The sequence below is a fragment of the Chelmon rostratus genome, chromosome 15 (genome assembly GCF_017976325.1).
Source record: "Chelmon rostratus isolate fCheRos1 chromosome 15, fCheRos1.pri, whole genome shotgun sequence".
Classification (NCBI taxonomy): Eukaryota; Metazoa; Chordata; class Actinopteri; order Chaetodontiformes; family Chaetodontidae; genus Chelmon; species Chelmon rostratus.
In genome coordinates, this window is record NC_055672.1 from 24,640,459 (window position 1) to 24,656,598 (window position 16,140).

General features: G+C 41.6%; 1 protein-coding gene across 1 annotated transcript in view; it reads right to left on the reverse strand.

The window, feature by feature from the left end:
* Positions 1-7,931: 7,931 nt before the first annotated feature.
* Positions 7,932-16,140, reverse strand: part of pals1a (protein associated with LIN7 1, MAGUK family member a) — a 42,228-nt gene continuing 34,019 nt past the window's right edge. The window contains exons 10-17 of the mRNA XM_041954442.1: positions 15,916-16,099; positions 14,160-14,231; positions 13,749-13,820; positions 13,020-13,187; positions 12,813-12,902; positions 10,725-10,837; positions 10,414-10,524; positions 7,932-10,298 (exon numbers count right to left, since the gene is read on the reverse strand). Coding sequence (XP_041810376.1) covers positions 10,122-10,298; positions 10,414-10,524; positions 10,725-10,837; positions 12,813-12,902; positions 13,020-13,187; positions 13,749-13,820; positions 14,160-14,231; positions 15,916-16,099 — 987 coding nt within the window. The 3' untranslated portion in view covers positions 7,932-10,121. The remainder of the gene's footprint in view (positions 10,299-10,413; positions 10,525-10,724; positions 10,838-12,812; positions 12,903-13,019; positions 13,188-13,748; positions 13,821-14,159; positions 14,232-15,915; positions 16,100-16,140) is intronic.

Below are 16,140 nucleotides of genomic sequence, written 5' to 3' on the forward strand. Positions count from 1 at the left end.
AGAATTTATTGTGGGACTGTTAGGCTGCATTAGTTTTAGCTCCGTGTACCTAATAAACTGGCAACTGTATATATGCTCATAGGCCAACATTGTATATTTGAACGAATAGTGGAGTTCAGATATCCCAACAATTATGACCTAGACAAGCTCTCTTCCTCATTCTGGCAAATATGTATATGGTGTACATGGGACATAGAATTTATTTGTGTCATTTACAAATTCTGTGTGTGTGTGTGTGTGTGTGTGTGTGTGTGTGTGTGTGTGTGTGTGTGTGTGTGTCAAAACACAGTCCTAATGCAGTGGAAGAGCTAGAAGTCCCAGGCCCAAGACCTAATGGATGGGTCTAGGGAGAGAAGACCTGATACTGAAAACAACCAAGGCACGTGGAAATGTATTCACCCTCCTGTGCTCTCCAAACAGTCTCTTAGGCCCGCTGCTTGTGCATAACCACAAAACAAAAAAGTTCTATTTTTAACAGTTGTTGAATAGAATGCAGTGATAGATTTTAATGACTAGTGACTAATAATGGGGAAATTTTTGATTTTATTTCACAGAAAACATGGTATACTCGTGAGAATGTCACAGAAATGAGAGAAAGATCTTATACTTTCAACTTTTTTTGAAAGAAGCACACTGCTGCGTCAGGAACACTCTGAACGTGCAAAGTATCCCCTCAGAAAGTTGAAATGACAAGTGTGAGATGTTTCTTTCATTCATCAGTTCCTTGTGTGGAAAAAATGTCTACACCTGAAACTAGAAAATTTCTTAGTAAATAGAGCAATTCTACCATAGAGTTGGACTTGTAGCCCAACTTTGGTTAGACGTAAACAATGATGAAACAGTTAAATGGGTACATCAAGATTTTGTTGAATGCTTGTTTGACCAGCTTCACTTATCACCACTATTTTTTGAATGACATTTAACACCTTTTTTTCTCTCTTTCAGGAGGTGATAGAGATGTGTGTAACAGCTCTGCCATGAATTCTACTTCTGTTCATTTCATAATGTTCAGCTTTTGTTGACACAGTCAGAAATGTGTAAATTCAATTATAAGTTTATTACTGAGGTTATAGTTGAAGTTGGTGTTGTCCTAAACTTCATTATATTGAGAAGTGTTTCAAATTTTTTGTCCTCCATAATTACATACATGAGGTGGGCAGAATATTAGAAACACCTCTGAATATAATGGCACTCAGAAAAACACCACTACCAACTATGAACTTGATAATAAAACATTAATTGAATTAACACCTCTATGACAGCGTAAAAAACCCTGAACTTTATAGGCAACATAAAAACAGAATTTATGGCTGAGCTGCTATTGGATTGCATTAGATTATACACATGTTCCTAATAAAGTGGCCACTGTGTGTATTTCCCTGCACACTCAAGTCATGGATCCCCCTGTATGCTCCTCCTGGGAAGTGTGGTTGAGACTGTGGTCGCTCAAAGCACTGAGGTGGCAGGTTAGCCACCTAAATAACAGAAAATCTCAACAGTGATGGACCCACAAAATGCAGAAAGGATTGTTTCTGTGTTGTTGCTTTTGTTATTAGGAAGATCGTTTGCCACCAGATCCATCCGCATGGTGTTGCCTAGTAGTGGTCACACTTAGAGGGAACTGCTGAAATGTTGCCAGGAGTTAACCTCTGATTCCTGATGGTGAAGAACACACAAGTTTAGGTGTTGGGCTACAGGTGTGAGGTTGGTTTGGGATTTATACAGATAGGTCAGTGTGTATTTAGACATTTTTTGGTTATTTTGGCTCGGAGCTTCAGCCTATTGGATTTGAAAGAAACAATGATTAGGAATTTAAAGTGCAGACTTTCAGGTTTTAGGGGTTTTAACAGACTCTAAATACCAAAGCTCAGAGTAGACAGGAGACAGGAGTAAGTAACAATTTAATGAATGTTCAGCAAGTAGCCAACAAGGAATCCAATGGTGAACTGAATCCACTGAGCGACTAGTCCAGGTTTCCAGGAAGGGCACACAGACAAGGCACAGACAAGGTCCAACAAAGGTTCGGATGATCTAAGATTCTACATAGAGCGCAGACTGGCAGGGCGCAGACAAGAGCAGGTGCGCTTGGTACACCACAAATACAAACAGAAGGTAGGCAGACTGGTCATAAACAGGTAGCAAACTGAAAGAGAGACTAAACACACAACAGGGTCTATCATAACCACACTGGTAGGCAGACAATTCAACAAATACTGGAGGATTTCCTGGGGCTTATATACTGTGTAGTCAGGTGGGTCTTGATTGCTTCATTCAATCAGAGAGGAGGCTGGCCCAAACTGTCAGTCACGCCCTGCAGTGGTGCCACTCAACTAGACAGACAGGGGAGAGACAGACAAGACACAAGAAGAGAGAAAACATACATTAATTATAAGACAATGATAGTGATGGCAAGTGGAATCCTTAACTCCAGTACAGGGGCAAGGAGAGTGCACGGTCTTGACTGAACACTAGGCCTAGGTCATGATAGACAGAGGTAATGGTAGACAATTCGGGGAGCTTAGGGCTGTGCCGATCTTTATTATCTCCCAAGGGGAACAAGGTTGACTAGAGACAAGTTGAATAGCAGGTGGAAGTCCATTTATCAGTCTCACCATGGCCCAGTTTATGTGTGGATTGGAATGTTTTAGCCAGGGATGACCCCTGTATATTTACAGAAATAAACTTGCAAGTTGGAGCCAAAGAGTGAAAGTGTGTGGTCATTAATCAACACAACACAGAGAGCGTACACAGCCGCTACACCTCCACATCGCCCATACGACTGTGCCACGTGTTTGTTTATGTGGATGGCATACTGATTTCTTCCCAGAACTTTTCTGAACTTTTCCCAGAACTCCGCCAGGTTCTCCAGAGGCAGCTGGAGAGCAAGCTTTTAGTTAAAGCTGAGAAATGTGAGTTTTATGCCCAGCCTGTGAATTTCTTAGGCTACATCGTGGAGACTGGGTTGGTGAGGAGGGACCCTGACATTTCTGGTGGCCCTCTATGGAGAAACACACTCATGGACACGCTTTGTCGCAGCCTGTATAGTGTGTGACTGGGGAAAGTTGATCGATGATATCTTTTTATGGCAAATCAGGTCTTCCGCCTCCACGGCAACCTGTTGGCATAGTTTCAGATTTAGGTCCCTAGTTCATGTTGTAATGGGTGTGCTCAGGACTCAAATGCAGTACCACCAGCACCTAGAGATTTTTTTTCTTTGCATTGCTATAAAACATCCTTCTCTCTCATCCATGCTATAACCTGTGCATTACTTTTTCCATATATACTACACTATACATATATATATATACTGTGACAGATATATATGTATATGTATATATATGTGTGTGTGTGTGTATATATATATATATATATATATGTATACTATGCAATAGAGCACGTACTTAATTTATCCATAACCACATGCAATTTTTGTTTCAATTCCTGTGCAGTTCTCTTTCAATATTTCTCAAGTACTTTTCATTGGCAATGTATTTTATGTAGTCTTTTGTATAAAATGTACGTATACATAGTCAATTTTCTTATTTTGTATAACACCATGCCACTGCACCATCAGTGCACGTGGCACCAGGACACTCTAGGCTGGAGGTCAATGATCGACTTTCTGGTCGTGTCATCTGACCTTCAGGGGGCTGAGCTGTCAAGTGATCACCACCTGGTGGCGAGTTGGAGGAGGAGAAAGCTGGACAGACTTGGCAGGCCCAAACGGGTAGTGAGGGTCTGTTGGGAACGTCTGGCGGAACCCTCTGTCAGAGGGGTTTTCAACTCCCACCTCCAGGAGAGGTTTGACCAGATCCCTACATTAACTTCTGTGTGGACAACACTGGAAGTCGCTTCCAGGAAGTCGCTGTGTTTCCCAAACAACAAACCCTGGGTGTCCCCTGAACTAAAAACCCTGTTAAATGAGAAGAAAAGGGGTTTTAGATCTGGGGACAAAACTGAGTTAAAGAGGGTACAGAGGGAGCTGAAGAAGGAGATTAGAAGAGGTAAGGAGAGTTCAGGAGGAAGCTGGAGGAGTGCCTGCAGGGGAGCAATGCCAGAGAGGTTTGGAGGGACCTGAAAACCATCTCAGGCCACAGCAGTGACAACGGTAGGGGGCCTGAATCTGGAGACCGGGAATGGGCAAATGAGCTGAACCTGTTTTTTAACAAGTTTTATTCTACCCCCATTCCCTCTGCACACCTTCAACATGAGCCTCTGGAGAGAGTTCCAGCCTTGAGGAAAACTTCCTGTGTGGTTCCAGTGCCAAAGACTGTGCATCCCAGGGAGCCCAAACACCTCAGGTCGGTAGCCTTAACTTCCCACCTGATGAAGACACTGGAGGGGATTATACTTAACCATCTTTGTCACCTGGTGAGCAGCGAGCTGGCCCCCCCAGTTATACTGACAAGACATTAGTGTGGAAGACAATCATCTACCTGATCCTTCACTCTCTTTCCCACCTGGAGAGCACTGGGAGCACAGTGAGGTTCATGGATTTTGACTTCTCCAGTGCTGTCAACACAATCCAGCCATCACTGCTGAGGGGGAAGCTGGAAGGAGCTGGAGTAGTCTGTCACCTGGCTGCATGGACCATCGACTACCTTACCAACACTCCACAGTATGTGAGGCTTTGCGACTGTGTGTCGGATGTGGCAGTTTGCAGCACTGGGGCTCCGCAGGGTACTGTACTCTCTCCTTTCCTCTTCAACCTCTACACATCGGACACAACACAACCAGCTGCCACCTCCAGAAGTTTTCTGACGATGCAGCCATCGTTGGATGTGTATCGCAGGGGAACCTTTTTTGAATACAGGGAAGTCATCACTAACTTTGTCGACTGGTGTGGACTAAACCACCTGCACATCAATGCCGGCAAGACCAAGGAGATGGTGATAGACTTCCGCAGGAAAGCACCACCGACTACACCGGTCATCCAGGGTTTGGACATTAAGCTAGTGGAGGAGTACAAATACCTGGGTGTCCACCTAAAGAATAAACTGGACTGGACCACCAACAAAGATGCCCTGTACAGGAAGTCGTCTCCATCTGCTGAGAAGACTGAGGTCCTTTGGAGTATGTAGGACATTACTGAGGACTTTCTATGACCCTGTGGTTGCATCTGCAATCTTTTACACAGTGGTCTACTGGGGCTGTGGAAACTCTGAGAAGGACAGGAAGAGACTTAACAAACTGGTCGGGAGAGCTGGTTCTGTCCTGGACTACCCTCTGAACACCACTGAGGATGTAGGTGAGAAGAGGATGTTAGCCAAGCTCACATCTATCATTGACAATCATTCAATTAATGTGCAATTTCTGTTAAAACTGTGAAATTCTCTACAATTTTTGGCAGTATATTTTTATGGCAATATTTTTCATTGTTCTTCGCAGCAATATATATATATATATTTACATATTTTTTATTGTTCTCTGTATAAAATGTACATATATATAGTCAACTTCTATTTTGTATTTTGTATTTCTCTATTCTGTTGTTATTTTCCTACTGTTAATGCCTGCTGCCTGTAACACCTGAATTTCCCTGGCTGGGGATTAATAATGCCTTATCCTAAAGGATGAACAACTGTGAATACTTTCATATTTGTATTTCATATAATGTTCAATCAGTAGTAACAGGCATATTTCATGTTTCCCCTTGTAAATCATGAATTAACTGCGATTACCCATATTCTTGGAAAGCTGAGTTCAATTTCACTAGCCACGTCAAGGCCTGATTACTGCCCGACCTGTTGAATCAAGAAATAACTTAAATAGAACCTGTCTGAGAAAGTGAAGTCGGCTAAAAGATCTCAAAAAGCCATACATCATCTGCAATCTAAAGAAATTCAAGAATAGATGAGAAACAAAGTCACTGACATCTCTCAGTCTGGAAAGGGTTACAAAGCCATTTTTAAGACTTTGGGACTCCAGCGAACCACAGTGAGAGTCATTATCCACAAATCGAGAAAACTTAGAACAGTGGCGAACCTTCCCAGGAGTGGCCGGTCTACCAAAATTCCTCCAAAAGCACATTGACGACTCATCCTGGAGGTCACAAGAGAACCCAGAACAACATCAAAAGAACTGCAGGCCTCACTGGCCTCAGTTAAGGTCAGTGTCCATGATTCAACAATAAGAATGCATGGGAGAGTTCCAAGGCAAAAACCACTGCTGACCAAAAAGAACACAAAGGCTTGTTTCACCTTTGCCAAAAAAACATTTTGATGATCCCCAAGGCTTTCGGGAAAATATTTTGTGGACTGACGAACCAAAAGTTGAACTTTTTAGGAAGGTGTGCGCCCTGTTACATCTGGCGTAAAAGCTAGCACAGCAGCTTTGCTGGACCTGGGCGACTTGCCATAATCAATAGAACCATGAATTCTGCTGTCTACCAGAAAATCCTAAAGGAGAATGTCCAGCCATCAATTTGTGACGTCAAGCTCAAGCGCACTTGAGTTATGCAGCAGGACAATGATCCGAAACACACCAGCAAGTCCATGTCTGAGTGGCTTGAAAAAAAACTTCTGGGGGCCGTCTTAAAGGCCAGCTGTGTACCCCCGAATGGAGACCCAGGCAGGGAACTTGCCAAATCAGGAAGAGGACATGGCTGAAGGTAAGGAGGCTGTTGGCTAGCTAACTCAGGGGCTAGAGCTGGCATGAAGGTAGCAGGCCGGTGGCTAGCCAACTCAGAGGAGACCACCAAAGCTGCAGCTCATCCACTCATCAGCCTCTCCAGGATTAATACCTGGTTCTTCCCACCTGTCTGGATTGATGTTTTGCCTGTTTAGTAAACTTGCTGTGGCCACAAGAAATTGCTTTAGCTTTTGTCCTAGTAAAATTTATTTCTGAGCTGTTAACCCTTGTGCTTTTTTCCTTGTGCTTCTAGATTACCAAACTTGACACCTCACAGCCTTGCCTGGTCAGCGCCAGTAAGTACCTACACACACACATACGTTGTGTAGCAGTACAAAAAAGGAAATACTCAAAGCAGGAGTACCTTGATATTGAACTTGGATATTAACGCAATTGATTAGTCATTTTCCACCACTGTTATGGGAGCGGCCCCTCTTTCCTCCAAACTGATTAATGCTGTCTCTCAGCCACTCCCAAGACAAATGCTATATTGAATATAAGCGTAGTTATCAATGCACATTAATAATGTGCGAAAATTGCTCCAACTAGTCCCTCTTGCTGTTTGCCACACTTGGACCATGTGACTTCCTGTCATGTGACTAAGTGTAACACTTATGGTTAAAACTATACAACACCACAAAACGAATTACCAACTTAGACCACCACATTCTGAACACACATTACAAACACTATTGTACTCATACAAACACTAATGTTTTAATTTTTGAATATATAAAACAGCAAACTTAAACTACGCAGTCTTTAAAGCATTTCAGTACAAGTCCATTCAACAGTAATTATAAGGCAAGCTAACATTGCCATAGAGGTTATGCCGAGGGTGTGGTAGATATAACAAACCATAATATAAGTGCACATCAGGCTTAGAGAAACACCTAAGCCGTTTTCCCCTGGCCAGGAGTGGGACATGACTCGCCCTTGACAGGCAGCCCCGCTTCCCAATTGACAATTTCTACAACTCTTCGTGGTGTGGTCCACCAAGGCAAAATCTGTGCTCGTCATTGAGCTCCCAGTACCAGCAGAGGAGGGGATTGAAGCTGCCTATGAGCGAAGGAAGGCCAAGTACTCAGAGTTGACTGCTTAGTGCAGGGAGGCTGGCTGAAAGACTACCATCTATCCAGTAGGGGTCAGATACCTAGGCTATGTGGGGCTGTCAGCCACACGCCTGCTGAGGGACCTGGGAGTAGCTGGGGGGGGATTTTCAGCAATTTTCTTAGCCAGGTCTGCTTTGGAAAAACTGTGTTTGAATAAATAAAGAAAAATACATCAGACAGGAATTTTTTCAATCATCGATTTATTCATTGTGAATATTCATACAAAAAGCAGGTTTTCTCAGGAAGAAGCAATGTCAGATAAACAAGAAGTGGTGTCCTTAAATTTAATTCAATAGTTAATTACACTTAGTCTCACCCCCTCTTCCTCCTGGATCAACAGCAGGGAGGCAAAATCCTGCAATCCTATTGGTGCTTTCTGGACTTAATAAATCTATTTTTAATATACAAATATATATAAATGCTCTACCAAGTTATAACAGTGATGTGGTGTCAGGTCTACTTCAGGTCACAATACTACTTCACTGTCTTCAAAGACAGGAAGACACGTCCATTCACACAAACACTAAATACAGAATGAATACAGCATCATGTCCTCCGATCAGGAGCACAGCTAAAAACTACAACTTACAGGTTTTTGTTACACTTCAGGCTCAGAAGTAATTTCTACTCAGATGTGATCAGGGATAGAACGAGTCAGCTGACAAGTTAGTATGTCATGTCAGTCAGACAAAACTGGCAGGAAATAAAAGTCAGCCAGGAAATATCAAGTGCTGTGTCCTTTTAGCATTTATTGCAATAGTGTATGTTTTAACAGTAAGAGACCAAATAGTCAGCCAGGGTTCAAAAGGCTGCAGCTTCAGACTCCCCAGTACAAAGGAAAGTCAATATCTAATGCACTGTTATGGTGTACACAGTATATACACAATTTGTGGTAGTGAGTGTTCCTCATTGCAATAAATGCAGTGGCTCAGTGTGGATTCAGACTGCACTTGATGTCTGTGTAAATTTCACATTTACTCCTCACCAGGGGCCTCATTTGTACAGTCTGCGCTCCAAGCCAGAGTTCTTTAAAATAAAAATTAAGAAGCTTGAATACAAAATCAAATGTTTACATTGATTCTCAGCACTGCAGAATATTAAAATAATAACAAAATAATTGACTGTCATAATTTAAATATTTTTAATCATAATGGTTGAAATAAACACAAGATAAAATCAAAGAATCTATCCTAAATGAGGCCCCACATCTCTGAGAAAGAACAAAAATAAAAAGGTCCATATTTTGATCTAACTAAGAATTGTGATGACAAAGGTATCATCCATCCATCCATCCATCCATGCTGAATAAAAACATTGGAAAACATGGACCACAGGCACTATCCAACATCAGTTTGTTGTGAATGTCCTCCCTTTCAGGACTGTCAGACAGGAACATGAAATTCTATGTATTTCTCATGATGAATGCCACCAGGTCAAGACATTCTAAAAGATGCTGATTGTGTGCTGAGTATCTACTCTCTGCAGTGCATTACAGGAAGAAGGTCAGTGTTAAACACTAAAATCTGAGGTTTCCATTAAAGTATGTTATGAGAATTAAGTCTGAATTACAGGAAAAGTCATGGTGTTTCAACAATGAAGTTGTAATTTTATGAGAAAAAAAGAAAAAGAAACCAAAATCAGTTTTATGTGGAAAAAGTCTTAATGAGAATTGTAATTTTACAATTTTGAGAAAAAGTCATTACCTGAAGTTGTTTAGAAGCCGTGGGATTACTTTAAGTCAACATTTCAGAAGAAAAAGACATATCACAAGAAAAAGTCCAAATGATGAGAATGAAGTTACTTTGAGTGAAAATGATGAATGTCAAAATATCCTGATACAGTAGTCCTGAGGACATAGTCAAACATGCACATATCATCTAATCAGCATGATTTTATCATAACATTCAGAATTTTGCTCTCAAAATCACCACTTTTTCGATGTAATATTATGGCTTTGTTCTTTTGAAATCAAACTTTTATGAATTTTTCAAGTAAACAACTTCTTGCTCTTACAGTTTGAGTTTTTCTTATCAAACTGGAAAATTGTACTCATATGACTTAATATTACAAGATGGTGCAATTTTATTAAGAAGAGTCAAAAGACAGCTCAAAAGCAGAAAGCATGCCTTAAAGGGCAGTATATATAATAAAAATTACAACTTTATGTTGTAACATTGAGATGATTTCTCATAAAATTACAACTTTATCTCAACACTGTGACTTTCAAAATTTCAGATTCGTTTTCTCTTAACAGTGGCTTTACATTAATACTCCACTGAAAGTCAAACAGCCTTTCAAGTTCCAGTCTGTTAAATCTCTAGAAATGTGTACTTCATTATCTTCTCTGTTTGTGGTGTGTGAAGACGTGTCGACATGTTTTCAGCGCAGCCAGGAGCAGGGCACCCACTGGGGTTCAGTGTCCAGTTTGTTGATGAGTCGTAGCAGCTCGTTGTAGGCTTTGTCCTGGTCCGTGTTGACGATGACAGCGTCAAACAGGTGACCGCAGTTCTGCTCCATCTCCCGAGCTTTCTCAATAATATCACGCAGTTCCTCGGGCTGTCCACAACACACACACAAACATTATTGAGGAAAACATAATGGAAATGTAAACACCAGTGATATTGATCTTTGACAAAGTGTAAACAGACAGTGTAGACAGCAAGACAGAAACCTTGGGGCTTTTGTTGTCTTTAGCCAATAGGGCTCTCAGTCTTTCCTGGGAGGGTGGAGCTATGAAGATGATGTAAGGCTTCAAGTCTGAATTTCTCAGCACCTTTAGAGCCTGTACACACACACACACACACACACACACACACACACACACACACACACACACACACACACACACACACACACACACACACACACACACACACACACACACACACACACACACACACACACACACACACACACTTTTTAGTTGGAAAAATACTCCTCCCACTTACGATGCCAACCTGCACAGTCAATGTGTGTACCAACCTGTGTGTGCAGACAGAGCACACAGATTTTTCCAGTGTTGATGACCTGTCTCACAGAGTCAGTACTCGTCCCATACAGGTTCTTCTCAAACTCACCAGACTCGATCAGCTTTCCTGGGGAAACACAGGGGGAATGTTGGAATTTGTTTCAATAGTTTACATGGTATCATTTCTACACATTAGGACCAGTGCCAGATCCCAGATATCTATGTAGTACTTAGGTATACTATCTTTGTAGCACTTTACTGCACTGTGTGATGTACCAGAAATTACTTGTAAGGTTGTATCATTTAATTTTCTAAAAGTCTGAAAATCATATTTAATCTTCTTGATCAAGATATGTCATTTAACTCCCACGTAAAACTAATTTCAAGGACTGCCTTTGTCCACCTACGTAACATTGTAAGAATCTGGCACTTCCTGTCTCAAAACCATGCAGAAAAACTAGTCCACGCATTTGTTACTTCCAGGCTGGATTACTGCAATTCCTCACTATCAGGATGTCCCAATTCCTTGCTAAATTATCTCCAGATAATCCAGAATGCTGCAGCACGTGTTCTGACAAAAACCAGGAAAAGAGACTATATTTCTCCGATATTAGCCGCGCTACACTGGCTGCCTGTAAAATCCAGAATAGAGTTTAAAATCCTTCTCCTTACCTACAAAGCATTAAATGGTCAGGCACCATCTTATCTTAAAGAACTTATAGTACCCAATTACCCCAGTAGAACATTGTGATCCCAGAATGCAGGCTTACTGGTGGTTCCTAAAGTCTCTAAAACCAGAATGGGAGCCAGAGCCTTTAGTTATCAAGCTCCTCTCCTGTGGAACCATCTTCCAGCTATTGTCCAGGAGGCAGACACCCTCTCTACATTTAAGAGCAGGCTTAAAACTTTCCTCTTTGATAAAGCCTACAGTTAGGGCTGGCTCAGGCTTGTCTTGGACCAGCCCCTAGCTATGCTGCCATACGATCAGGCTGCCGAGGGACTTCCAATGACACCCAAAACTCTGTTCTTCTCTCCCTCTCCATCTGTATGCGTTCCTGTCCTATCAAGGCATGTTACTGAGTCTTTGTGCTTTCTCGTCTCGCAGGTCTGAAGGGAGAGAGGCTGAGCCTGGACTACTGAGTTCACCTGCAGGACATCCACTGCAACTTCTAGAACTTAGATCATTAGTGCCGTTCTATGTTCATATACTATCTGCTATTAATATGTTAATACATCACATACATAAATATATCACATAGACATGTACCATGCCATATGGACTTTGTATACCTATAAATCTATTACAGCTGTCAAAACTGTGATTTCTGTCCATTGCCTGCCTGCCTGCCTCTCTCTGTCTCTCTCTCTCTCTCTGTCTCTCTCTCTCTCTCCCACCCAGAGCCTGGTTCTGCTCGAGGTTTCTGCCTCCTAAAAGGAAGTTTTTCCTCACCACTGTCACCAAGTGCTTACTCATGAGGGAGTTGTTGGGTCTCTGTAGATAAAGAGTTTGGTCTGTTCCTGCTCTGTATGTAAAGTGTCCTGAGACAACTTTGGTTGTGATTTGGTGCTGTATAAATAAAACTGAAAACTATCAGTATGTGTAATTACTTATCTACAGCAACCTAAATCCAATTCCAAGGATGTACGCCGTGTTGATGAAACATTCTGAGCCTTAATACTGTTAAAAATAGTGATTGTGTAAAACTAAATATGGGTTACACCTGAGTTATATCTTAACTTTGTTCACATTTTGTTTCATTTACTCCACGCCAAGTCATGCTGCTTTCCTCGTGTATACAGTTCCTGTTTAAACTGTCACCATGGATATACTGACAACACTCACTAGATTAGTGTTTTTGGTATTGATACTGAAGAAATGGCAAGGCAACGTCTGAAGTTAGTAAGGGCAGACACTGGCACAGACAGTGAGCCTAAATTCTATTCTACATTATCTGTACACATGAATACATCACTCTTTCCACCCCCACTGTCACAGTGCTCATTGTGCATATTCCTACTGCAGACACTGGCTGAAGAATGTCAAACCAAATAATCCATTTACATACACTGAGTCAAGAGCATTCAGCAACATGAAAAGCTACCTGCCGACAGTTCTGCCTCAAAGGTCTGACGAGACACAAAGTGGTAATCTCGACCATTCAACTCGCCTTCTCGACGACTCCGTGTAGTGTCTACAACACAAACACACAGAGGTTACTGCACACATCCACACACACATACATGCAGAAGCATGGGCTACAGGTTACAGTGTGTGTGTGTGTGTGTGTGTGTGCGCGCGCAAGTCTTACGAGGTACAGCTCCAGCAAACCGCTCTGGTTGGTTGTTGAGCAGTCTCTGTCTAAGCTCTGCCTGTCCGCAGCTGGTTGGACCGATCAGTGCAATTGGCCGCTTTCTGTTGGCTGGCTGGTGGTATAGAGCCATCTCCTCATAGGTGAGAATCTCCTCATTATCAACATCTGGACCAATGGAAAAAATAAAACAAATGAAGAAGTTATAATAAGGAAAAACAATACAAGAGGACAGGCTAGAGGGACAAAGTGAGGATTTTAAAAAAAAAAAGAAGAGAGAATAAGCTCAAACTGTGCAAAGAAAGGAAATGATCGCTGATGTGATCTAGCCTTTGTGGTAATGTTTTAATCAGACCATAGTGTAAAAAGATTGGACTTTCCACTTTCTGTATCATTTTCTCTTGTAACCAGAGTAAATACTTCCTGCATTTACATTTGGAAGCCTTTATACTAGTGGGTTTGATCATGTGCCAACTATTCAAACTTTAAAGATGATACTAAAATACAAACTATCATTAAGTTTGAAGGCATATGTAGTCCATTAGAATAAAAAACGTGATACATACTCATGCCTAATTCAATCTTATTTCCTCACAGTAGCTCATCAATGACAACACATTCATGACACATGAATCATGATTCCAAGTCGTAGCACTACATGTACTCCAAGTACATCTGATGGTACGTTGGTGAGAGTTACAGAAAGACGGACAAACAGCTCATACATACCATCATTCCTGTGAGTGTTGTACAGCAGCTTCTTTCTCTTCCTCTTGTTCTTCTTTGCACACCACAGCTTCCCTGCAGACAAGCAAACAACTTTCAACACATTTTTCAGCTCCAAACCTTATTGTATGTACTGTATAGGAACACGTGTTTAGCATGGGAAACCTAGCTCAATTTCATCTTGTCCTTGGAATTCATGTGTGTGTGGTAGTGGAGACACACACTTCAGAGAGCTAATAAGTTTAATAAGATGTTTCCTGTAGTCCCTCTGGAAATTCCCCTTCATCAAATAATCATATATATATTGTACATTGTATGTATTATAAACAGTGTACAGTACATGCTATAATTACACTATCACCTTAAACAAGTTAATGACAGTTATCAAGTTTTAGTTTCATAGAGTGAACTGACCAGACTTCTCAGGCTCCCTGTCTTCTTCTATGGTCTGTTTCATGGCTTCTCTCTGCTGCTGGAAACTCTTCCCTATGGAAAAAATAGACAATATGAGAGAAAACAAAGAGCAGTCACAAGGTGCACTAGTGTGGAATACACGTCTTTATAGTGGAGTGTCACATCGCATTTGCCTAAAAAAATCTGATGAAGCAGTCTTCAAATACTGTAACAACTATTACTAGCTCGCAGTTATATGGCTCCACCAACCAGACAAGTTACAGTTTACATCCTGTGTTGAGGACTGATGTATTTATTTTAAGTGTATTTTTGGATGAAATGGGAGTTATCACTATATTGACATGTATGATATGATGCAGTGAAGAGGAGGAGAGGAACAGAGGAGTACAGAGGACTAATAGAGAGCTTCATCACATGGTGTAACATCAATCACCCGAAGCTATATATCAGCAAAGCCAATGAGCTTGTAGTGGACTACAATGCTTCAAATCTGGATGCTGCTGCAAAGAAGCACAACAACAAATTGTATTGTGGCTGCTTCACACACATCTTCAACCTGGCAGCAGAGAAGACATAAAAAATCAGCACAGTTTCAAGGAGGACACACAAGATTAGTGTCACCAATGTGGGGGGCGACTGTGGCTCAGGGGGTAGGGCAGTTGTCCGCCTATCAGAAGGTTGGTGGTTAAATCCCTGAGCAAAATACTGAACCCCAAGTTGCTCCGATGCTGTGCATCGGTGTGTGAGTGTGTTAATGCTCGTATTGAGCAGGTGGCCTAGCTACCATGTGTGAATGGGTGAATGCAGGCTTTGTTGTTAAGCGCTTTGAGGCGTCAGAGGACTAGAAAAGCACTTTCAATACAGTCCATTTACCATTTCATAAATTGATTATCCATCCAAATGTAACATATGGCCACAATGTCCCCTTCTGTTCCTGACCTTGACATTTGACTACCAAAATCTAATCAGTTCATTCTTGAGTTCAAGTTAACGTTTGTGCCGAATTTGTGGGATGGGAAGGGGACGGAGCTCATAGTAGGGCTGTCAAAACCCTAAAAACACCACACAGTTTCAAACCTTTCAAATATGTGTTTTTGCTCATTCTGTCCATAAGAGGGCGAACTGCTGCTAGTACTTGTATGATATTTGAACATAAACATGCCTTTAAAAAGATCTATATAACTATGCATTACAAAACAAACAAAATAATGTCCTATACTGTGTTGTTGAATTATCTAAATAATTTAATTATAAATCAATGAAAGTGACTGTTGCTTCTGCTCAAATATTTTCTGTGTATGGACCCTGTTTTTCCAAGTTTTTGTGTCCAAGTGGGTAATGGAGACAACAATTTTTGAAACTGGTCCAGTATTGTGTGAGGGCGCTGCAGATGGCAGCTATGAAACAGGCTGCATTGTAATCCCTCCAGGTGTTCACACACGATATCTGTAAGTTCACTAAGAGTGCTTGATTTTGCTTGATTGTATGTTCAAATCCAGAATATTTGTCAACAGTCCCAAGTCACAGTGATCTGGACCTTTGCCCACCAAAAATCGAATCAGGTTATCCTTGAGCCGAAGCGAACATTTGTGCCAAATGTGAAGAAATTACCTGAAAGCTTTCCTGAGATTGTGCGTTCACAATAATGGGAAAACACACTGCCTCCAGCCATGGCTGTTGCTGACATGGAGGTCTAAAAACACCCAAAACTAAAAACAAAGATTCCAGCCACCGACAGAAGGACAAACAGTTGTACCTGGTACCAGTCCAGCTAGTGGCTGGTTGTCCTCATCTCCGTCCCTGTAAGCTTGCCACCAGTTGGGGTCTGACTGGCTGATAATGTGGAGAATATCTCCTTTCTGGAAGGACAAGCCCAGCTCTCTGCACGGCACATAGGGGTCATCTGATGGGTCATAGTCAAAATGTGCCTTCACGTGGATCTAGAGGAGAGAGAGAAGACACACAGAAATGACAAAGAGGA